Source organism: Cydia fagiglandana, chromosome 6, assembly GCF_963556715.1.
Source record: "Cydia fagiglandana chromosome 6, ilCydFagi1.1, whole genome shotgun sequence".
NCBI lineage: Eukaryota > Metazoa > Arthropoda > Insecta > Lepidoptera > Tortricidae > Cydia > Cydia fagiglandana.
In genome coordinates this window covers 19390940-19415687 of record NC_085937.1, presented here as the reverse complement: position 1 = coordinate 19415687, position 24748 = coordinate 19390940, and the positions used below count along the sequence as shown (strand labels likewise).

General features: G+C 37.2%; 2 protein-coding genes across 7 annotated transcripts in view; one reads left to right on the top strand and one right to left on the bottom strand.

The window, feature by feature from the left end:
* The first annotated feature begins 1378 nt into the window (after window positions 1–1378).
* The window catches only part of LOC134665434 (uncharacterized), a 579666-nt gene continuing 556296 nt past the window's right edge, over window positions 1379–24748 (top strand). The window contains exon 1 of the mRNA XM_063522406.1: window positions 1379–2256. Coding sequence (XP_063378476.1) covers window positions 1450–2238 — 789 coding nt within the window. The 5' untranslated portion in view covers window positions 1379–1449 and the 3' untranslated portion in view covers window positions 2239–2256. The remainder of the gene's footprint in view (window positions 2257–24748) is intronic.
* LOC134665393 (integrin alpha-8) overlaps window positions 6975–24748 on the bottom strand; it is a 169643-nt gene continuing 151869 nt past the window's right edge. For 4 of the 6 annotated variants that reach the window (XM_063522329.1, XM_063522330.1, XM_063522334.1 and 1 more), the window contains 21 exons: window positions 22847–22904; window positions 22617–22682; window positions 20427–20602; window positions 19833–20039; window positions 19494–19593; window positions 19053–19287; window positions 18545–18711; window positions 17626–17768; window positions 17148–17341; window positions 16642–16903; window positions 16064–16221; window positions 15585–15760; window positions 15044–15178; window positions 14085–14159; window positions 13561–13999; window positions 12785–12996; window positions 12280–12528; window positions 11944–12020; window positions 11409–11561; window positions 10684–10914; window positions 6975–10114 (listed from right to left, as the gene is read on the bottom strand). In XM_063522329.1, coding sequence (XP_063378399.1) covers window positions 10037–10114; window positions 10684–10914; window positions 11409–11561; window positions 11944–12020; window positions 12280–12528; window positions 12785–12996; window positions 13561–13999; window positions 14085–14159; window positions 15044–15178; window positions 15585–15760; window positions 16064–16221; window positions 16642–16903; window positions 17148–17341; window positions 17626–17768; window positions 18545–18711; window positions 19053–19287; window positions 19494–19593; window positions 19833–20039; window positions 20427–20602; window positions 22617–22682; window positions 22847–22904 — 3591 coding nt within the window. In that variant the 3' untranslated portion in view covers window positions 6975–10036. The remainder of the gene's footprint in view (window positions 10115–10683; window positions 10915–11408; window positions 11562–11943; window positions 12021–12279; window positions 12529–12784; window positions 12997–13560; window positions 14000–14084; window positions 14160–15043; window positions 15179–15584; window positions 15761–16063; window positions 16222–16641; window positions 16904–17147; window positions 17342–17625; window positions 17769–18544; window positions 18712–19052; window positions 19288–19493; window positions 19594–19832; window positions 20040–20426; window positions 20603–22616; window positions 22683–22846; window positions 22905–24748) is intronic. The other 2 variants (XM_063522331.1, XM_063522332.1) reach the window with 1 other exon arrangement.

Sequence of the window (24748 nt, the reverse complement as noted above, 5' to 3'; positions counted from 1 at the left end):
CCGATTTATACATGCATGCAAAATTTCAGATCAATCGGAAACCGGGAAGTGGATCAAATTTAACTTGCAAGATTTGATTACGGTGTACACAATGACAGACATACCACGGCCAGGTAAAACTAAATAAAAGCTTGTAAAAAGAAAATAAAGTTAATTTAATCCTATCTAGTACTCTGTTTGAGTAACCCGTCCTAGGATAACTAGTCGTGTCAGATCTCGTCCCCGTTACTCTGGCCATCTTAAACTTTCAACTAGACAGCAATACGAATAAAGCATAGTTGCGAAGTTAGGCATACGTCGGTTAACCAACTTGTAGCGCTGGAAAAGTTAAAACACGTTGTAGCTGGCTTAGAAGTTTGTATTAAACAGGGTACTTCCAGCTCTGAGTCGTGACTGTTTTAGAAAAACATTTAGAATACAAACTAACCTCCAGACTACGTACCTACATACTTAAACTGTCTGACCGAAACCGAATTTTTTGTCGGTTTTGAAGGTTCGGTTTTCTTCGGCGGAAACATGATTTTATGTCCGAATAAAAAACTTGCTTGAACTTGAACATTATTTTTATACTAAATCCTGCAGAAATCGAAGTTTCGATCATACACTACTTTTAACTCCATTGTAAAACTCTAAGAATAGGTTTCAAATTGTAAGATCTTACATTGATCTTGATTTGTGTTGTCTGAATATTATTTTATATAGATGTAACATAATTATAATTGTTTCCAAAGAAAAAGAAAAACATTGTTTAATTTTATAATTAAAAAATCTGAAAATTACAAAAGCGAATGTTTCATCGACACACCTTTTTTTGTTAAGAACTAATAGAAAATTGCCGACTATTTAAGTATTTACTGTTGCGTTAAGCGAGGATAACTAGGTAAATGAAGTGATTTTGTTGGTTCTTAAAAACAGTTACATTCCTCGCTTTTTTTTAATTTATTGAATACGTTGCTACGCATCCTCGCACTACTTTGAAGGAAACGCAGCCTAATAAACAAAAAAATACAAGGAATATAATATGACTCACTTATTATTAGGCCCTTAAACGATGACGAGATGTTAAAATCTTCCACCAGAATATAAACAAACCAAATTGATTGACACCTGGCATCAAGCAGACTCCTCTGAAACACGTATCAACCATTTTAGTCCATGTAATCGATTTGTAAACATCGGCTAATATGTTTCATGACTAATATAGATTGAGGTCTGAGAAATATAAGATAACGAGAATTACTAATAACCTATTGGAGCAAAATCACCGGTGCAAAGTACAACAAACATACTTAATGCTCACCGAATACATATAAGATAAACTTAATTAATTGTGTGTTAAAGGTCAAAAACAGTAGATAAATATCTCGGCTGGCTCATTAGCAACTCAGAACTATTTGTGGATTCAATTGGAGGACATCTTTTATCATCCAAGCTCATATAATTAACAAAATGAAGCTTTATATTGTGTTATTAGTGGCAGTATTCATTGCGGATAAAGCAAGCTGTGGCGTCATCGAAGGGGCTTACGACAAAGTTTCAAATACGACACAAGCAGTGAAAGAAGATGTCTATAGTTGGTGGTCTTACGGTGTAGACAAAGTCATGGGAGAATCAGAAGACGCAAGCAAAGCTGCTCATCCAGCTGATGAAGATCAAAGCAGCTTAATTGGTAAATTCTACAATAAGGTCAAAGGAGGCGTTTCTTCCGGATACATGAAGGTACACAATTTCATTCTCGGAGAAGATAGTGACCCTAACAAAACTATTATAAGAACTTTATACGAAAGAGCCCTGAAAAGACTATCAGATATTAAATCATATATCTTTGGAGATCATCATCCCGCTGATAAACCTGAATCACATAAGATTGAAGAATCGGTTAAAGAAGAAGTTCTAAAATTATTATTTTCTAACAATACACATATTTTTGACACTGAAAGTGAAAAATCCGCTCTTGAATCGTTGAGAAGTAAACTAACTAAAACTGGGGATGAAGTATTAAGCTTAGCGAATGACGAAAAAGATGTGATAAGAAAGGCGTATGAAAGTGTTCGTCACAAATCAGACGAACTTATGTCAAACGCAGACAATATGAAGACTAAAATGAGTGAAAACATTGATAAAACGCAAGAATTCATTCGAGACGAATCGAAGAAATTCAATGAAGCTGCTCAAAATGTTGGTGAAGAAGTGAAGAAGGCAGGTAATGACATTGAAAAGAGACTGCAAAGTGAGTGAAGTGATAATATTGTTTGTGTTGGTGCATGCAAGGTCGGTCTCAAGAATTGCATCATCCATTGCAAAATACTAGGTACCTACTAGACATAATATATTATTTTAACGTTTGTTATTTATATTCCAATTATATTTTTGAAGAATAATTGCGTATAGTTTAAATTACTCATAACAAATTAACTAGGTATGTAAGTGTTTCATTGATACATACTTATTAAAGAAAAGAGAAATGTGATGCTCCACTATGAACGTAAAAGTTGACGTTATGACGTCACTTCAGTCTATTTGCGCGGAATTATTTTGGTCCGACTCAACAAATGAATTAAATATTCCTCAATAATAAATATGTTTCAATAAGCCATGTTTCCAGTCACAACTGCAGGCACCTGCACTGGCATTAAAATTAAATCAGTATCATAACTAAAACCTAATATTAGAACAGGTAAAAATTTGTTAAAAATGTGGTTTTCTAAGCTTGATACGCTAGACCAGGCCGGGGCCAGGCCGGAGCTTCCGGCGCTTCGTTTTCTATGGAAAGCATCACGTAATCACCGATCAGTCATCATGGCACGCATCTCGATCGAATCAAAAACTGAAACAATAATAATAGTCCATAGAAAAGCGATTTCTTTGTGTATGATTTATTGCCATTTCGTGTTCACGGTGGCGCTTGAGACAGGTTTATGTCGGCTCCGATACACGGTGTTCCCTTCGCTTGTCTAGCAATCAAGAGTTTTTTTTTAACGAGCCTAGAAAATGTCCCATTGGTGGGCAAAGGCCTCCTCCCCCCTAGACTTCCTGTGTTCCTACCGGTGAGTAAGATTGTCAGAGCTTAATAATGATCGAGGGTGCGGGGTCGGCAATGCGCATCTCTGGAATTACAGGCGTCCATAGGCTACGGTGACCGCTTACCACCAGGCGAGCCGTATGCTTGTTTGCCACCGACGTAGTGTAAAAAGTTCTACAATCTTCAATTCGTTAATCTAGGCATGTACAGTGGATTTAGGATATAACGACGATGAAGGGACCACCGTCGTTGTTATATCAGGGGCCAAATTCGAAATGTGCAACTGTCATATTTCGCATCCACGTCAAATCAACAGTTGATTTTATTGCATACTGAGTGTTGATTCCATCAACGGTGGACAATATCGTTTGGTACAACCAAAACTCAACTCTAAACTAAGGGTGGTTCGGTTTGGTTTGCTTGTCACCTTAACTGTGGATTGTTAATGTCAAATTTTGACATTGTACGTATTCGAGAACTTATGATTTTTCCCACATCAACGAGAGATCAACACGATACGTCAAACGTCGCTTGTCGGATAGGGGTCCAGGAAGTCATTATTAAATAGGCAAAGGTAAAAAAGGTAATACATTGTATCAAAACGATGGGAATACAGTCGTGTCGTGCCTACGTGGGATATCGCCGCTTACGTGAATTTCGGTCACACATAACATAACATTGCTTTCAAAGGTTATAGTTATGGCGCTTACTACGGATGTTCAGCGGAAGTGACAACGTGATTGATGTAAGTATAACCACGAAGAATATATTTCTTTGATTTTGTACCAAAGGTTACTAAGAGCCTCACAAATCCGCCTCAGTTCTCCCATAAAATCGAAGTTACGCTATCATTTTAAAACAACCTGCATAAATTATTTATTAGGTAATAATTGAAAACATTGTTTGCTCAGCAGCGCAAGTGTATCTAATAAAGGTGAGATCATTTTGAACACCTAGCACGCTTAACTACTCCTAGGGTCCTAGGCTAGCACTGAGTGTACATTATACATATAAGTAATCTACTTTTGTATATTGTACTTTTATAAACTGAAATAAATGTCATACTAAGAAAAAGTGACAAAGGCCTCCAGTGCCCCAGGCTGGAATCGAACCAGCGTCCTCTGCTATCGCGGCAGGTGCCTGTGCCATACGGTCTTACTTTTTCACTTCTATGACAACAAAATCAACTAAAACCAAAGCCAAGTGCTTATAACTAGCAAACAAAAGAAACTACAATCCCTCGACATTACTCTTCTGAGACTTGAGAAATCACTACTTTGACCATAAAACGAATCTTAGCACTAACGCCGTAAGATACAAAATAAACACATCTGTTGTCTAAAGTGTTGTACGGTCGGGAACAAACGGTTGCCAATTTTAACCTTATGGACATTGACATAAGGATTAGATTTACAGATAAGTAGCTGGGTGTACGAATCTTGTTAGTTGTAATGATTAGGCTGGGGTCATGTAGTTTCTGTGATTGGATGAGGTTAACTCATTATACTGCTTACAGTATCTTATTTATATTCTGGAAAGCTACCTTTTTCAGTAGAACAGGGTACGAAATTATAATATTGTATGGGCATTCGTTTTTAACGACTAGGTACCAAAATTTTTCAAATTTGTAGCCATTAAGGTACTGGCAAAGCTAGCTTGTCAGAGTATCAAGCAAATAACCTGAAGTACATATTATAAAGATACTAAGAACAATGTTTGTATGATATTGGAGGCTAACGAGCAGACAGTTCGCCTGATGGTAAGCAATTACTGTCCCCCGTGGACACCTGCAACACCATAAAACTCCCGTGAGAATCAAACATGTTAATATTATTTTAAACGGGTCACTCACGTATTATTAAGTCGAATACCAATTAGCTCGACATGTTTCGATCCAATCCACTTGATTCACTCAACTTCAACTCAACTTCAATTTCAACTTTCGATGTTTCACTCGTGTGATCCTTTAATGAAACTCACTTCGTTCGTTTCTTAAACCCACACTCGTATTTTAATGCCTATCATTATGTTGCAGTCACATAAACTACTGTTATGTTATAGTTCTATTTTTACGGGTCTTAAAAACAAAATAACTAACCTCGAGACTGCTTAATTAATACCAAGTACTCGTGATTTAAACACACATTTGCGTTGCAATCGAGGGTTGATTGCATATGGAATTGGCTCTTTCAAAGCAGATTGCAAGTACTTATTGGTCAAATTACTGATATAAAGTAAAGCAAACCTCATGCACAAGATATGTATTTAGAATGAGAATGATTGACTAATTTAATTAATTTTTCAATGTCACATAAGTATGTATTTACAAAAAATACATTGTATTTTTGTCTAGCTAAATACATTGTATTTTTTTCAGTGTGATCTTGGCCCGGGAGTAACCCGGATGGCCGAGGGGCTTAGCCGGCTTAAGTACCTGAGGACGCTGGTTCGATTCCAGCCCTGGGCACTGGAAACCTTGGTATTTTTTTTAGTTTTATTAATTTGATCTCGTTTGTAGTCACTCTGAAGAACAGGATCATTTTTATCAGCAAGATTATATTGTAAGGGCGTGCGACTTTCAATCGAAAGGTCGCGGGTTCAAACCCCAACTCGTTTGATTTTTTCGTAACTTATATAAGATATGCCATTTTATATTTACCAGTCGCTTTTTAAACCTAGTGCCTAAGAAGGCCTAAGATGTTGCATTACAACCCTTAAACCCTGTGCCCTTAAAACAAATGTTAAGTAACATCAGCAAAATAATTGCCAATTAAATATTTCCCCGATTGTCTAATTTGTATCGGACGGTAGAGTCAACAAGGCAATAAATAGAGCGAGACAAATGAAGGCAGTATCGTCATTTCATTTCCGTCCGGACGATCAGACAGCGAGAGATTTACGGCCGAGATTCTGAAGTAGGTACAGGCAGCAAAACAACCACAATTCCATAATAATTAAAACCACATTAAATTGCTAATCCACGAAATAATAACGTGTTAGTCAATCTGTGCTAACCCGTTTTACTTACTTGCAGGGTAAAATGAAATGCAATACAGCGACGCCTTTGATGTTAGCGTAAATGCCGACACCGCACAAGAACACAGTAGGGTTGTCACAGACTTTGACACAACCGCCCAAAAAACTTGGTGTTGTCCATACCAACAAACACGTAAAAGTACCTATAAATAAACACGTAAACATAAAATCTTACAGGTGTATTCGGATATTAATAATTAGATCTGGATCAGTCATGGGTTTGATCTATCGCTGTCAAAAGTAGCATTTCTTCAACCAAAAACGTCACTTATGACACTGGCAGATCACATCCATAACTGATCCCATCACATGGGATCTTATTATCAAAAGCCGAATACGCCTGTTAGTACGATTTTCATCGTAGACTTTGACAACAACGACATCTCTTCCATTAAATAACCATCCGAGTTTCACGTTGTTCTGCTGTCCCTACCCAATAAGAGTTAATTTAATCGCGGGCGCAGCCCGTCGTTCGTCTTCCCGCCAATTTGAGTGGAACAACCATCCCCAGGCCCCCCTGTTACTGACATAGACATAACTGTAGCCTAAGATATTGACAGGGAAATACGAGTAATTACCTATTACCTGAGCGTTTCTTTTATTTTTTGCCATTTTTATATATTGTGACCTTTTTTGCCACTTTTGTGTTATTTCTAGTCAGGATCGCGAGCCTTTTTCATCCTTGTAGGAGAAAAAAAGTGTCCTAAAATTTTCTATACATTCTTCAAACTTTCCTTTTTGTTACCGCCATTCAAAGTATACAAAAAATCTCTGGGACATTTTTATTTCCCATTAGGATCGAAAGAGATCTTATATTAATTTAATCTTCGGAATAACCCCGATTCCCCTAAACAATACGAGACAAACAGAATAGGACACCAGCAACACTCGGTACGTTACAAATAAAACAATTAAATGAAAAACAAAATTTTTATTAAAAGATTTTTTTTTGGTAAATGCAAAAAATTACCGAACATTACTCATCCGTCACATTCAAACAGCTTCAAATATTTTAGTTTCCGTTAACCATAAGTACAAGCTGACTTATTAATAAACGAGTCAAATAAATAATTAAAATATTAAATTAACAATTTCACAATTATCGCGTTATTACTATTATTTTTGTTTCTTCCTGAAATACGATATTAAATCTAAAATAAAAATCAACATCTTTCTAAAATATTAACAAAATTTAAAAATATTTGTTTTAGATTTTATTTGGCCAATTATTAAAAAAATTATGTTTTCATAGATTAAAAAATCATTCTTATTTTTGACGAACGAAAGTAAAACAACATTTCAAGAAGAAACAAAGATACTTTAGAATATTTACATTATTTTATAATTAGTTAGTAACTGGCAGACCCAGAAGGCACGTGCTTTTTTTAAGTTAGCCATTATTTTAAATGCCCAAATGGGTATAGAATAATTAGGTATATTTATTAAGCAAAAGCTCTTCCGATATAGACATAAGGCACGGATTTTAAGTTTGATGAGATTCTTATAATTTTATTAAAATATTTCGTAATATATTGCTTTAGTTTGGATATGTTTTATTCCACTTTCGATTAAATCACAAACGTTTCTTCTGTCGTAATATTGGTCTAACATATAAAATCTCACGCTTAACCGGCAACGCCATCTAGTGTTTTTTGTACACCTATGTAATTTCTGCTAAATGTGCATCCATGCCACAGTTAACTCTCATGGAGCAACTGTCGAGTAACACAATGCAACAGGAAATAACTAGGAAAAGTTACCGAATGTTATCGTATTGCAAAGTGTTGCTGCACAAAAGTTAACTCCGGTGGGGTATCCACCTTAATATGCCAAAAAATGGCTAAATGTTGAAAATATTACACACGCCATCTACATTCCTTATTTAGTAGGAGATATGCCTTCCTTGATTATTTATAAGTATCCCTTTTTAGCATTTACACCCCTTTGTAGTTCAGTTAGCCAAAGAAATTCGAATAATGTTAAATTTAGTTACATTTCTATACTAAAACTTAGATCACATTTTCTCTTTTACATGTAATACCTTTTCCCGTGTACATTAATGGCTCATTTCTTTTATTTCTAGTTATTCATTTCCATGTATTGTACCTACGCGTATGGCACTGCTGATAAAAATATACATCGGTAAATATAATAATAATATTTTATTTTAGAACTCTGTCTTCGTTTAAGATGTAATTGACATGGCGTTATCTCGTATATTCCCGATAGAAATTAATAGATCAAGTGATTTTTATATTGATTTGAACTAAATAAACCACATTTTTCGTGAAAAAAGGTATTACCAACACATACATTATCACACCTCCACAATATCATCTTCTATTAAAATTTTGTTCCTCTACATACTAACACAGGGCACCGAAATAATATTATGTATTTAGTATGACTAGTAGTAAAAAATAAATTACAGTAACCAGAAATCCAAATCTTAGAACATTTTTCTCAAAAAATTACCAAGATTGGAACTCCCTTAACAATCTCGAGGCACTTTTTATGACACATCTAGTTATGTTAAATGACTGTATGTTATGCTAGTAAATGTACAACTTTCGGACAACCATTTTGACAACTGAGCTATGGAAACATCAAAAACGAAGTTAAAATGTCCAGGAGACCAAATACGCCTCCTGAATAAAAGATAGGGCAAAGTAGAAAAAAGTTGAAATTACTTTTATGTATAAAGTTATATTACAACGTAAGTATAGTGTACAAATACCTACAATATTTGAGCGTTTTCCAAAAAAAGTGTACATTTCATTCATGTCTTCAAAATATTGACTTCTTCGTCTCATTTTACTCAGAATCATTTGTACATTTAAGCCTCATACATGAAAAAATGTGTCCAAAGATTTCCTTTCCAGATCGTCACATTCTTGTATGAATTTATTTTATTAGTATGAACGTGACGCACTGGAAAAAAAAATATTAGTACAAAATTTTGGGATACATGTTTTCATGTATGAGGCGTGAATGTACAAATGATTCTGAGTAAAATGAGCCCAAGAAGTCAATATTTTGAAGACATGAATGAAGTGTACACTTTTTTTGGAAAACGGTCATTTACAAACCCTATTCATAAGAGTTTGAAAAAATAAACAAAGCAATAAATGTTTTTCAACCATAGCTCAGTCGTATCAATATAAAATTCACAATTTCCAACTGCTCTCCGTCCATCACCACCATCAAACTTTCGTTTTAAAAACAAAAAGTTCCTTCAACTTTTAATGTCACTCCTAAAAACATCTATAATACACCATTTAGATCCCTACCCTAATTAAGATATGGCTTGAAAGTACAAGTGTGTAGCTTTAACTACGGCAGTGCTTTACAAATATTTTAAAACAAATTATTTAGCATAAAGCTAAGACTAGGTACCTACTTATCAAAAATATTTAGATTTTTTCTAAAAGCGAAACACTACTGACAATGTCCATTGTCCAAATACGCAATTCACTTTTTTCGATCTACAACAGGCCTGTCCCGCTCAAATGCACTTTTTTCGCCTTCTACATTTTTCTAAGCATTTACAACTCTTTTTGTTATAGAAAAATACAATCTTTAAAAAATTCTGTACGTAAACAATTCCGTAGAAGGTTCATTCCACAAAATTTGTCTACCGTTGTCTCTGAAGATTTCTAGCCTTTACGGGTAGATAAGTTTAATTTTCTATATAAATGGCCTGACCCAGAGAATAAGCATCGGCTATAAAAGGCGAAAAAAAATCTTATACACGAAATAAAATGCGTTTGTACGGGGCAGCCTGCGAATGCTTCAGATCAGAATACCAACTGCGCTTTGAAATTTCACTTTTAACTTTCAATACCTATCAAAACTAGTAGAGTCCCTGCTGGTGACGTCACTCGCAGCATCTGTTGAGCTGCTGGAGGAGGTTACAGAAGTCTCGGAGGTGGCTGAAGTGGCGGTGGTGGCGGAGGCAACTGGCTCCGCGGGCGGGTATCAGAGGTGCTCGTCGCGACCGTTCAGGGGCTGGCGCTCGTTGTGGTCTGAGGGGCGGTTACGCTTGAAGAAGCCGCACTGGAAGTTAATAGTTAAGGTTAAGTATAGATTTTTACAAGATTCCAGACACAATTTACGACAAGAAAGAGACAAATAACCTCTGAAGACGAAGCTTAAACTCTTAAAGTCGAACCATGCTAAGTTTTTACGCGGTATGCTACGTCAAGTACCTATAGCGCTCTTATGGAATCATGTGTGTTTTGTCACTGGCAAATCGTTAAAAATTTAGCGTGATCGAAGTTTGGGCTCCATTGGACCGTAGTCACTGAACTTGAATTCCTTACCTTCACTTATCTACTAAGGCGTACTTATACCTACTTATTAAGTAATTGTTAGATCACATGAACCATCGTTTATCGGCAAAGTCGTTTAGAATAGAAATATAAATTCGGGATGACATATAAGTACTTAGCAAAAAGTTAATACCATTTCCGGTATTAAAGTTTTGTTTTGCGTTTTTCACAAAACATACAATCTGCCTTAAAAAGTTGTTCTCGTTTATCGGCAAACGACAATAGAAATATATATTTTTTAAATAAATGATGACCTGATCCTGACCCTTTTAAAGAGTGAATTGTAAATCTCACCTTATACAAAGCGAAGATCAACAGCAACAACAATAAAGCGCCCACAATGGCAGCTAAAATGATCACCCATAGCGGTATGGAGCCGCTCTCAGCGGCGCCCAGCTGTGGGGTGACTAGCGTCTGGGCTTCAGCCTGGTGCCAGTGCGTGTGCTTCGGGGAACCCACTATTGGGAGCTGAGTGACATGGGCAGCCACGAGGGAGGAGAGCTTCACTGGACGGTCTTTTGAGATCTGGGGAAAAATATATGAGTGAATTTAAACAGCACCTATCGTGATTAATCTACCTACAAGTATTGGATATATGCGAAGTGGGTGTGTATTAGGGTGGTAGGTATTCCACCTGTCCAATTTCTTTGTCCAATGTGTATTTTGTCTCACATTTTGCTTAATGAGAGAGTGAGACGCAATGACAGTGACAGACCCAAACTGACGACGACACTAGGTATCAAAAATTAATGCGAATCTTAGGATAATTTTTTCAAAATTTTAACAGGTTTGGTAGGACTGTTAGTTGTTCTCTATCCCCACATTATTTATTTATTTTATTTATTTATTATTTATTTATTATTCGGAGAACCAACAGCTATCAATTGTACAATAGTTATGTATATAAATAACAGAAAGCCAATTATAGGTTCCCGCCAATAGCAACAGGTTAACATTATAACGCCATAATTAAATTTTCAGTAAACATGTGCATAATAAGTACATGCTTTCAAGGTTACCTCATTGAGCACACTCGCGTTGAGTCTTGTCCGCAGGGCAACCCAGACTTCTTGTCCCTTGAGCAACCTTCCGGTAGCGCAGTGGACCACTGCGCACTTGTACTTCTCGTTACAGCTCTTCAAAAGAGCGCTCAGCTGACTGTCAACCTGGAACTGAATGGGAATTTATAAAGATAATTGTCATACGGCTTGTCATGTGCTTAAGTTACTTATTTCATTCAGGGATGAAGTGCTTAAGGGATGTTTGCGAAGACCAAAATGGACTGTTTGTGCAATACAAAAAGGAAAAGCTTCATCCTTGGTGCGCCGGGTTCGAGCCAGTTCCAGTGGCATTCCAAGGGAGTTTCAGGAAAAGTTTGACTACCAGTATCTGTATCACTGTCACTTTATCCTGTCAGTTGATTCATCCACTGATATCTAAACATAAGGGGTGTCTAAGGCTCACTACTTAGACGTTATGTATAATATTTCTGCCACTTTTTATAGCCATTCATAAATTTCTTATTAATAAGTAATAAGCCTAACACAAAAATACCTGATCCTCTCGTTTTCTTCTGGCGCTTTCGTGTCTTTGTCCTGATGAATAGCTGCCTCCAGCTTGTGCACTATATCCTGAAAAATAATTGACATCATCAGACCCCTGTCATGCTGACAGTTTTCATTACCAGAATCACTGACAAAATGGGGAATCTTCATTGTGTCGAATATATAATGAATAACTATATCTTTTTCTTTTTTTTTTCTTCTTTCTTTTTCTTTTTTTCTTTTTCTTTTTTTCCTTTTCTTTTTCTTTGTTTGATTCATTGCTGTAAATTTTCTTTGCGACAATAATTACTTTTTCTAGCAAATGATTTTTTCTAGGCAGACTTACCTGATTCAGAATGGCTTGAATAGGAATATCCTCCACCAGTTCTCGAGCTTGAACCTGACTGCGAGAACTGTCCGCCCTGGTAACCCTGGCCCTGGGATCCCGAATACCCGCCCTGGTAACTTTGGCCCGATTGTCTTCCACCGAAGGCTTGGCTTCCCTGGCTGGCTGACTGTCGACTGTCGTAGCCTACTCCAGTTACACCGCTTCTGAATTCGCCGTTAACTCCTTGTGCTGCTTGCGCTCCGAAGCCTGGAATCAAATGTTTTTTGGTGAAATTCTCACAGTAGTATACCTACCAGTACTGATATATAATATATAAAGCGAGATGACTCTTTTGGACGACTTTGTCATTTAACTGAACCGACTCAGGGATTTAATTCTAGGCAAAAGGATAAAATGGATTCGTCATTGTAACATCCCGCGCGACCTAATCAAGTCCCCTAGAGAATTGGCAAAATCTCTGTTTTGAAAATTTCCCAACTGTGACATATATCCTAATTCTCACCTCCAATTTCATCCTCACTGTCACCAACGCTCGTCAGACCAGCCCTGTACGTCGCCGAATCCCGGTTGATGATATCACGGTTAACCGTCTCCGTAGTCGCGAAGTCTCGATGCACGAACGGTACGGAACCACCTTGATAGGATCCTTGGGATCCACTGTGCGTTATGACGCCTCGGGAACCTTGCTGGCCGAAGTATCCTTGGTTGCCAGATCTGAAAGAAGGGTGGAACGTAAGGAGATAAAGTATTAATAGATTATCAATAGTCTCTCTAAGATGGATGTAAGCAAATACAGACAGGCTAAAATCTTTGATTGTATTAAATGTGAAAGTTTGTGTTAAGAATTTATTGCGTGATATGGATGAGGCTGTATGACTTCTACATTATGCGTTAATTTTGGCTGTCAAAAGTAGACTTCATATGTTGGGTGACCACTGGTCACTGATTACAATACATGGTTCGTTTAGTAGGTACAGCGCAATCTCTATCATCTGTTAAAAATTTTCTTCGACTGCATATCTTTTCTATCCAGTAGATAACATAACTTTGATACCTATGAGGTAAAATTACCTTAGACCGTATTTTTAAAAAGCAAAATAAAATTACAGTTGACATGATAGAGCTACTTTATGGAAACTTCTTACTAACATGTTAACGGGCTACAGCCCGTACAACCTTCGTACTTTCCGACCAGGTTCACGGTAACGCATCACAGACAATAAACATGGCGTTCAAAGGGTAAGGACATCAAGATTTCATTGATAACTGAATACTTACGCATGGTAAGACCCTCCAGCTTCTTGGCCCATCAGCCCTCCATATTCGGTGCTAGTTTCCGCTTGCCACACTATCCTATTCTGGTCATCATACACAACCGTCCTATTCAAATATTTCGTCACGGTATAATCTTTCGGTATTTCATCGCGATTTCGATTGTAGTCGAATTTTCCACCAAAGAGGCTGTTGAACTGTTCCCTAGCTACCGCTTCTGCTTCCATTCTCTTTCTGGCTTCCTCTTGGGCTAGTATGGAGTTTCTGTCGTAAGAACCAGAGAAGCTAGAGCCGCCATTTTGCCTGTAGCCACCGCCTGATTGGCTGGAGCTGCCGCCGGACTGGCGGTAACTGCCTCCTGATTGGCTGTAGCTTCCACCTGATTGGCCATACTGTCTACCTGCTTCTCCGATGAACTGACCAGCTTGGCTGCCGGAGTAATATCCTGGAAAAGAAAATATGGTTCTCGTAAGTTTATTGAACAACAAACTTTGATTAGATTACTAATTTAAGTGATGATAGGTACTTACTTTGTTCATACCAGTCACGGGAATTCTGAGCTATATATTCTCTGTATATGGATGCGAATTCACTGCTTTCCATGGCTGAAAATAGAGATTGATGATTAACAAGATTAAACATGGTCAAACAAAGACAAAAAAGTTTTTCTAAAGTCGAAATGATGTTTCTTAAACAACTTAGTTCCTTTTATGCATATATTTAATTTTTATTTTATTATTTTAAATCTAATGGAATTTAGTTACGATATGGATTCTATGGTCCGAAATAAATGAATTTTATTTATTTTATTTTATTTATTTATTTATTTATTTATTTTTTTTATTATGCATGGGTTTACTCATGGCCACAGACTAGCCGAGGCGTAGACGTGGCCTACGATGGAGCGAGCTCGCCCAGAAGGTGCCTGTTCACTCTTGATTTGAAGGTTGCCGGGTTATAAGAGCACGGAAATATAGACGCCGGCAAGGAATTCCACTCCTTGGCAGTGCGCATAAGGAAAGTAGAAGCAAAGCGCTTCGTGCGAATTGGCGGAATATCTACCAAGTAAGGATGGAAACCGGCCGTGCGTCTAAAAGTCCGATGGTAAAATGGGGACGGTGGAATGAGCTCGTGTAGCTCTTGGGCACACTCCCCGAAGTGGAACCTGTAGAATACCGACAGGCTGGCGACTGGCTGGCTGGTTATTTTATGCAACCAAGTTGAAATAAGAAACACTGTCAAACGGTAGGAAAAAATATTGAGGTGAATGTGGTGAAGACCGGCATATATTTTTTTTGGTTGGGAAAACCATCATAGGGCAAGAACTCTCATATATACGTACTTCATATATACACGGTCATAAGGAAGAGTTTCGCTCCTTCTTCCCTATCGACCTTCTGTATGTGGAGTATGTGTACAAACGCAAGACTTAGAAGCGACGAAAGAGTATGTAGACGGACCTTATATAAAAATGATTAATGAAACCAACCTTCCTTCTCCTTGTTTAGCCAAGACACGTAGGGCGAGGACACGATCAGGTTGGCCGGGTTGACGTTGCGGGCTACATCGCACCGCACGTTGCCCAAGGGCTGAGGCTGTACAAGCATGTACATCAGGTTTTCCTCTGAAATAAAAATGATTTCGTTTAGATTGAGGTTATATTAAATTTAAATCAACTCGTTTTATTTCGAACAGTTTATAGCTCCAAATATGAGAGGGCTCTAATGTAATTCTTCCAACTGTTTATTGAAAGTAAAGATAATTTACACGTGAGAGTCTGGTACGATGGTCGAGTTAGCAAACATTTTAAAAGTTGGCTTGATGAATGATGTTTTGTGAACTCGATTGTACGACCATATGATGACGAACTCGATGTTATACTTGTGGAAGACCTGGGAGCCAACATTACTCAAAGAACCTCAGAACCTAGCCTTACCGCATGAGGTAAAACTCGGTCACATCGGCGGTGAAGGGTCCCTCGTTCCTGATGTCCTCGGTGAAATCCAACTAGCCTTAGAAGCCGGTCTTACCTGTAAGAGTCTGGTACGGCCACATGATGTAAAACTCAGTCTCATCGGCGGTGAAAGGTCCCTCGTTCTTGATCTGGTACTTGTGAATGACCTGAGGGCCGAGCTTGGCCTCATCGGTGAAGTTCTCCAACTCGTAGAGGGAGGCGTTGTAGTGCAGCTCGGGAGGGTCGGAGGTACTGAAATGTAGAAAATACCATATTTATACATATATGTAGCTGTGTTAAAAAGCTGAATGCCCTCACACCTCATATTAAACAATGATCTCATGTGGTCGCGACCCTTAGTCATGAGGGAACGAGGAAGAAGAAGAGTAATAAATAATTTCTCATTTTACACGAACTATAAAATTCTTTCGATAAACATCAATTCATCATCATCACTTTAGTCATGTTTTTTTGCACATATTTACACATTGACAATTTTATGCAACTACATTACATACTAAGCACATACTTGGAAACCAATGAACCTACACTTACCCAATGACTGACAACATAGCTTTAACCACGACACCGATAGAGAGATGCTGCACGTTGTCATAATTGGTGTTCTGTTCAGGATTCGTCGAGTTGGTCTCCATATCGAACATCATACTGGAAACCGTCGTGTCGACTTCGAGGACCACGCGGAAACGGACCTGGGGAGACGAAGGGTGGATAATATTGGATATAAAACAGTAGTTTACAGCATCTCTGTGGAATTGGTCGGAATCAGTTATATAATGGAACTTGATAATGTCGCTAAGCAGGAAGAATTTTGTACTCTCTATTGCAAGAGCATAGTTAAATTGCTGTCCCACTCGCACAGCAATATAAATATACACGTGCGATAGAGATATGAAATGGTGGGTTGATGCACGAAACTCTTCAAGCTCAGCGTCATCCCTTAGTTATGAGTTAGGCAGTAAGTACTTATAGGTGATTTTTTGGAGCATTTGAAACAATTTGTATAGTTTGTTAGCTTAAGAGGGAAAGGAACTACATATTTGAGAATCTAACGAAAAGCAATTAAAAGAAGTGTAATTAGAATGAAGTGTGCCCGAAGCAGCCTTACCAACCTTTTCATCTCTAGACATAGGATTGCCCAGATCACACTTCAAAGTGGTATTCAGACTAACGTCCTTCCCACCAATGACCGAGCAGTAAATGTTGGCTTGACTGGCTTCACTGTCTTTATCCAGCCTCTCCATCTTGGCGAAGGTGACTCCAGCAGGGATCTTCAGGTAGTAAGTCGCTTCGAAGGCGTCCTCGCCGCTGTTCGCGACTGTCACGTCGAGGTTGATGTTCTCTCCGGAGCCGAGGGTGTATTCTCTTATCGGCCTGATAATGAAGAAAAAAATTAGAGACCAAGAAGACAAAATTATTGATGTTTCCAATTTTTTTCTTTTTTTAACTTTCTTCTTTAAAATTTGTTCATAACAAGCTCTCTTCAACTTTTGTCGCATCAGGCATACAAGGTCAGGGACCATAGCCAAGATGACAATCATTTATCGACAAATCCCAATTGATTTGTTCAAAAACTTATTCTGGTGTACGGCAAATAGTATCAACACTGTCAACTTACGAGGAAACCTGCATATGCAGATCAGGTATGCACACGTTGTCCGGACCACAGTTCTTCTGTATATTCAGGGAGTCTGCGGCCTGAACGCTCTGCGTCTGGTCCAGGACCGGCGGTACGATGTCACCGTGCGGTTGGCTCATCAGGTTGTACGTCATCTTCACTTCGATGGGGGTTAGCTTGTCGCGGATCTCCTCCTGGGATGAAACATTTTTTGTTCAATATTTTGACTATTTTTGGATGAGACTTTTGTATGTATAACACTTTTAGAGATCCCCGAGAAATACTGCGTGGAGCCAAAAGATGTATCGGCGATCTAGACTAACCATGATCAGTTGGGTGAGGGTCTGGTTGGGTGAAGACGATGGACGTTGCAAAGATCCCAGGGACTTAATTTAATTTAATACATCCAAGTTTGTCTACCTAGAGACCTTCCTAGATTAGGAATGCCTATCAGTTAAAGTAGCTAAATAGCACTTACATCCAAATAAACGGTGAGGCTGTCGCACTTCTGTTCGCCCTGTACGAGCACAATGGTTGTCGTATAGGAGGTCTCTCGTCGCTCGGTCAAGATCCTCTTGGTCGTTGTCTTCCTGGAGTCAAGGTCCAAGCTCACGTTGAATTCTGGAAGAGTTATTAAATTCAAATGTTACTTTAAATTTTTGTAACAAATATTCTTCGACACCTATGTCTATGACATGAATATTGATATGAGAGGCATTACCTATTTGAAGACGTAGACAATAATAATTGTTGGTATGAAGTGAAAATTCATCTAACACAAATAGTGGTGCGAAACTAGTGTATGCTAACATCAAATTGGCTACTGAGTGGTTTATAAGTATGTGGTTTTTTTGCACCGAATGACAATGATGAGTAATTTTGACAATGATTGCCAATCGCTACATCTCCACTCACCAAAGTAGCAGATGTATCCTTCCGCTTGGAAAAAAGAATACAAATTTTGAAAACATCACGTTTTCAGAAATAGTTATATTACAACATGAATGATGACAATTATACTAATAATGTTGATATTGACGATGTTGCTGCTACTAGTTGATACATTGATGATAAAAGAGAGGCAACATAGCCTTCTTAGATCTCTCGTACATACGGGATAAAACAATGCAATAAATGGCGTTGAAATGACAATACTTAATGATCATGAATATCATGATTATCACTGAGTTAAAAGATAGACAATTCGAAGGCAATCAATGGATGGTTCAAACCCGATCACTGAGCAAGTATGCGTGCGAAACCGACGTGTTATAAAAATTAGTCACAGTTTCTACCTCTATCTTTGAAATATGTGATGATGATATCGTCTCTATCGATGTTGATCGTGAGAACGATGATATAAGGGATAATCATACTTAAACTAGTATAATACTCACCAATTTGTCGGTCTACATTGATACCGCCGTACTGCAGGCAGTAAATAAGCTTGGAGCAGACGGCTCTAGTCCCGTCCCTAGTGGTGCAACGTTTATCTGTCAATGATATCAACTTAGTATCCTCTTGAAACTTCACTTCGGCCATCACTTTTACTACCGGTCGGGACCTGAAAACAAAGAATTAGAGATCTTTATCCAATGTTATAGGCAAATAAATGCGAATATTATAAAGAAGTTTTAGGAAATACAATGAATGGATGATTTTATAAGAATAATCTCGCTTTTGCAGATCGCATTTAATAAACTTTGGGTATCTAATTATATTTTATAAATAACTTTAACGATGAAAACTAAATTAACGAATGTATTGAAATTTTTTGTCAAGAAACATAACTGAGCTTAAGTAACAAACAGCGAAAAGCGAAGTCTATTTTTACCCCAAACATTCTAAATAATCACTTTTAAAAATATCACCATAAAAGCAAATTCAACATTCACAAATACTAACTTCAAAAACACAACACTGTCCGATTTATAAGCGCCAACAGCCAAGTCATTGTAGCTATTATCGTCCAAATCAACGCCTCCAGACAAGGAGAAACCGAAGGTCGTTAAGTATGGAGAGATGTCTTCTGCCTTTATAGCTTGGGAGTACTTGTCCCTGATGCCGGTCTCGCTGCCTTGGAAGATGTAGACGACGCCGCGACCGTGCTCGCCGCCGTATGGAGCTCCTACTGCAATATCTGGAACAAGAATAAGCTTGTAAATGCTTGGGGGTTAGGTTGACTGGTTGTTGCCTGATAACAATTAGTTCGCCTTATCAAGCCTTATCTACAATTTTGTATCGTGCATTAAATTATAAATAAATAAATGTTTCTGTTGGAGAAAATAGAAAATTCATAGTATGGGAAATACTAAATACATACTACAGTAGAATAAATAATATTACCTCCAAAACCGTCATAATTGATGTCACCAAGCGATGCGACGGACAAACCGAAACGACCCCTGGATACCTCTCCGGTGATCCAATGGCTCTTCGAAAATGACTGAAACCACAAAACATTATATTGTACCTAACAGTAAAAATTTTGAATGTTAGACTAACTTATAAAGTCAAAGGAAATGATACTCTCATCGGAAGATCAGCGTTGAAAGTCAATAGCATTAGGTATCCCGAGATGAAGCCAATTCGTTGAATTTCCTATGTCTTTTATTTAAATATTTTTCTCGTTTGTGCTTATGTAGCATTTCTTCTAACAGTAGAAAACTAGTGTAGTTAATTTACCCTATCTTTCCCCTGGTAAATGACGTAGATCCTCCCATGCTCGAAGCCGTCGCTCTTAGGTTTGCTGAACATGGGCGAGCCGACGATGACGTCATCTTGGCCGTCGCCATCGATGTCGCCAGAGGCCAGACTGTAGCCGAAATAGGCGCCGATCTGAGAGCCGCTGATGTTCTGGATGTTCTGTAGATCCCAGGTATAGAGGACCACCTGTAAATGATAATAAATTAGAATTTGATGTGATAGAAAAATTCGGATGTACAGACCACGGCAAAAACAAAAAGAACTGAAAGAATAGGTAGTGACAAAACCAACGCAAATTTTTGGATGATATTGACCGAGGATCTTATTCAAACTACCATTCTTAGTAACACTAGCTTTCATATTTTTTTGTCTTATATATTTCAATGCCTTCCTGACGTGTATGAGTTTCAACACTGGTTATGTACTCAAAGAGTATGTCTGATTACTCTGATTGTCTGTCAAGTCTAGTTACATCAGTTTGACAGCACCGGCTTCCTTCGAATGCAGCGGACCCAGTGTCTTCTTCATGACATGTTTTACGAAAAAGCTTTTTGTAAAATATTTCATACTTACCAAGCCTTTCAGCCCAGCTCCCCTCGGCATACCGACAGCAACTCCTTGCTGTTTAGTACCAGCGAAGTCTCCCACAGCCACCGAATAACCCATGTACGAGTCGTCATACTTGGGGTTGGCTTCTGGAGTGGCAATCAGGATAGGGTTCGAGGCAACGCTCTGGGAGTATATCTGACCTAAAACGCAAAGACAAATTTAAGAGGATGGCAATAAAAAGTTGGTCATGTGGATGATTTCAATGTCTTGTGTGAAAATTCTTTAGCCTTTGATATAAATTAGGTGTTACAAAAATATGTTGAAAGACGTGGCTGCATAAGTTTTCTTTAGCGATATACAACTGAGTATGAAATCATCCACATTATAAAAGAGATGTAGCACTCAATGACAAAGAATTAAAATAATGATGTAATGGTAACATAAAAATGATAAATGGTAAACTGATGCTTATAAATGTTTATAGACTCATAGTTTTAAGCATTATGGATTGAAATGAACTTTTGTAATTTTCACATGTGATAATAAATAGCACCTCGTTATATATAGCTTTATAGTTATAATAATTTTGTTATAAATATTACAGTAACCAAAGCCTTGTTTCAGTTGTCAAATTAATTGAAAAGCCAATTAATATTGTATAAAATTGATATTTGTAAATATATTACTAAGCGTTACATTATTCCCTTTGCGGTTTATAAAAAAATCGTCGACTGTTTATTTTAAGAATAAGAACATAAGTAAAGACATTTCGAAAATACCTATCTACTGAAGCCTTATAACTACTTTGTTTTGAAAATATGAATGATATATTCAATTCAAATAGATCATTTAAGTAACAAAACGAATATGATATGTCGTCGTTGTGCTTTCCAAAGCTGACACTTTGACAAATAATTATCTAGCCAGTAGCGCCAGTGCATGTAGTGTATAATTATTTTCCCTCCTATTTTCACGGAAAAGTACGAATGTGTCTTGCTATTTCAGTCAGTCTCGGTACAAAGTACTGACGTTGACTGAAGTAGCTTGACAATTACGAAAGTTTTCGAGAAAATACGAAGGAAAACAATTATGCACTACATCTGTAAACACATAAGGTTACACATTTGATTAAAACAGTGTCCTTATTAAATGTAGTAATGCGTGATGACGAATATATTATATTGTATAACAAAAACATATAATTATTATGAACAAAACTATAAGTGGACCGTCAGCGCTACAAAAAACATCGAAGAATTGGAATAAGGCATCTCGATACTTATATAAATAAAAAAACTTTGCGTAAGCAAAACGCAACGATAATGAATCATTATTAATGATGAATATGATGATAGTAACTTTTGACATAAAGTAATGAATTGGCTGTTGATATATTTTTTCTTCAAAAAGAGACAACGAAACACGAAACACATCCTGCGGCAGAAAATTTAATGAACTAAGCTTTTTCTGCGAGGTTGTGATTACGTATTTTTGCTATTTTTCTGCTCGAAAAATGTACTTTACAGTCGATGTCATGATGTCAATTAAGCTAAGAATGAAACCGAACTATTCAAATAAATGATTATCAGAAATATAATAACAATCATAAAGATGAATAGTTTAGTTGGCACAGTTTGTATTATTAAATCTAACTCTGTAAGTTCGAGACTAATTCTCACTAAAATTTTACTAAACATAATCCTTAAGTAAATCCCATTAGTCGCTTAAACTAAAGAGTCACCATTCAGGGTACCTAATTTACCAACGCCCTCTACTCTATACATCAAAAATTTAGGGATTTCTAGACAGTAAGTATTAATATAAACAACCATGTTAGTAGATACTAAATCGGACACATTGTTACTGTTCTACTCACGAAGGCGATCCCGTACATGTTTCCTTACAAGAATGACGACAGTAACGTTAATTATATCTCCACCACTATTTACTCAGACAATACTAGGCACTGTACTTATGTCCTTAGGGTTAATGTTGTTTAGTTTTCGTCATTCTTATAATACATTTTCTTAACAATTAAGATCCATGTTAGCTTCCCCGCCTTCGTGAGCACCTATATTAGTGGAATTATCTCGAACATTAGCAGAATTAAGATTTAAAACAACTGTAAATGGTTCACAAGGCATTAGGATTAGGCGCTCATAAGCCTGGCTATGTTATTCGGTTAACGAGTTATTGGTTCTGGCCTTGTTTTACCTTCCTCCGGTATTTTCATATAGTAGCTGTTGAATGGCTCCTTAGGATCTATTGATATTGTTCGCCCTGTGGATTGAACATTTCAGACACACTTAGATCTCCGTGTTGAACTGTTGAAGCTTGATAATTTTACAATAATGCGCCAGATTAAAGTCTCCAAACAACGAGTCTCAGGATAAGACAGTAAAGAGAAAATGAAATGAGTTGAAAGGAATAATGTGACTTTTTACCTTGCCAGTACCAGCTGCCAGGTGCTCCCATGAATAAACGCTCGAATCCGTTGACATCCTGGAAAGAAGAGAAAAAATTGTTGCAGTTTATGTAATCTTTGATTTTCTCAGACTTAGTTTAAGATTATCTAGTGTTTATTTTTGTGTGTCAACCTATCTTAGCAATATCTTTTTTCATTGCTAGCATTGTTTTTTTAACTTACGCTTCACCGCCCAGGTCAGAATTTTATCTCATTTGTCTGTATTGTTCAAGGTATTATTCAAGATATCATTAAAAACGTTTACCTAGATCATGTGGGTGCTATTCTGAATGTAACGAGTATTTTATAAAATAGTTGCGTTTTGAATTGAATGTATATTTTTATTTATAATATCAATAATATGTCAAAAAGTAAAATTTTTATTGTATTTATCAAATCAGTTAAAAAACAGATGTCCGTAAGATCCAAACACTTAACTGAACAAGATACTTGAAAAATCAATGTAAGTACAAACAACTGTCACCACATGGCAGCCGATATAAACTATTCAATCACTTCCATTACATGACACTACAGATAGCAAAGGTAGTAAGATCCATACGATTGAAATAGGTACGTTTTTTTAATAGACTTTTGAACATAGACGTAACAGCTACTTTAGGTTCTAATTATGCAATAAACTACTTTAATCAATTCAGTGAGGCCTTTTACAACAGCAAATAAGTTGGTGTTGTGTCTCAAGGGCACTTAAATATTAAATAAAAACGAATGTAATTTTCAAAACCCTAACTAAATCATGCTCATAGTAGTAACAAAGAATATACAACTAACAACTTGGTTTTTAATACTGATATTTGTATACATTATACAACTCAAATCACAACGATAATTTAGAGAAACTTACAGCAATTTATATTATTTGTATATAACATTACTACGTAGTTATATAAATATATTATAATCACTGACGTAGCTGAAACTGCCGCCAAGCTTAAATGGGACTGGGGGGGACACGTCTGCCGTATGCCGGATGATCTGTGGGCGAAAACAGCCACCCGCTGGGTCCCACGGACTGTAAGGCGTCACGGCAGACCTCGTCGGAGATGGCGGGATGAGCTTGACACCTATGAGAGAGACTGGTGGGAGACTTCAGGTGACAGGGATACGTGGAGAAATAAGAGGGAGGCCTTTGCCCAGCAGTGGGACAATATAGGCTCATAATAATAAATACACTTAATAACACACACAAAGGACACCCACTTAAATTGATGATGAATGACAGACTTAACAGACAGACGGAAAACGACAAAATACATCTGAACCACCTTCTTTACATGGACGACATCAAGTTGTATGCTTCTAACGAAACAGACCTGGAACAACTGGCAAATTTAACTGAAGAATTCTCACATGACATTCAAATGCAATTTGGAATTGACAAATGTAAAATCAACTCAGTTAAAGCAGGAAGAGTCTACAAACACAGTTATACCTTAGAGTCAGGAGAAATAATAGATCCACTAGATGAAAACACAGGGTACAAGTATTTAGGCTATTTTCAATCACAACAGATACATCACAGGGAAACTAAGAATAAATTAAAGGTGCAATTCAAGCATAGACTTCACTCCATATTCAAAACCCAGTTGAATTCAAGAAACACCGTTAAAGCAGTAAATACGTATGCAATACCAGTTTTGACGTACTCGTTTGGCATAATTAAATGGAGTAAATCAGATCTTAAGAATCTTCAGCGAACAATAAACACTTCATTGACTAAGTTTAGAAAACACCATCCAAGATCTTGTATTCAAAGACTAAGCCTACCGAGAAAAGAAGGCGGCAGAGGTATAACGGATATAATTAACCTACACAATAAACAAATTACAACATTGAGAACATACTTTCATCAAAAATCGAA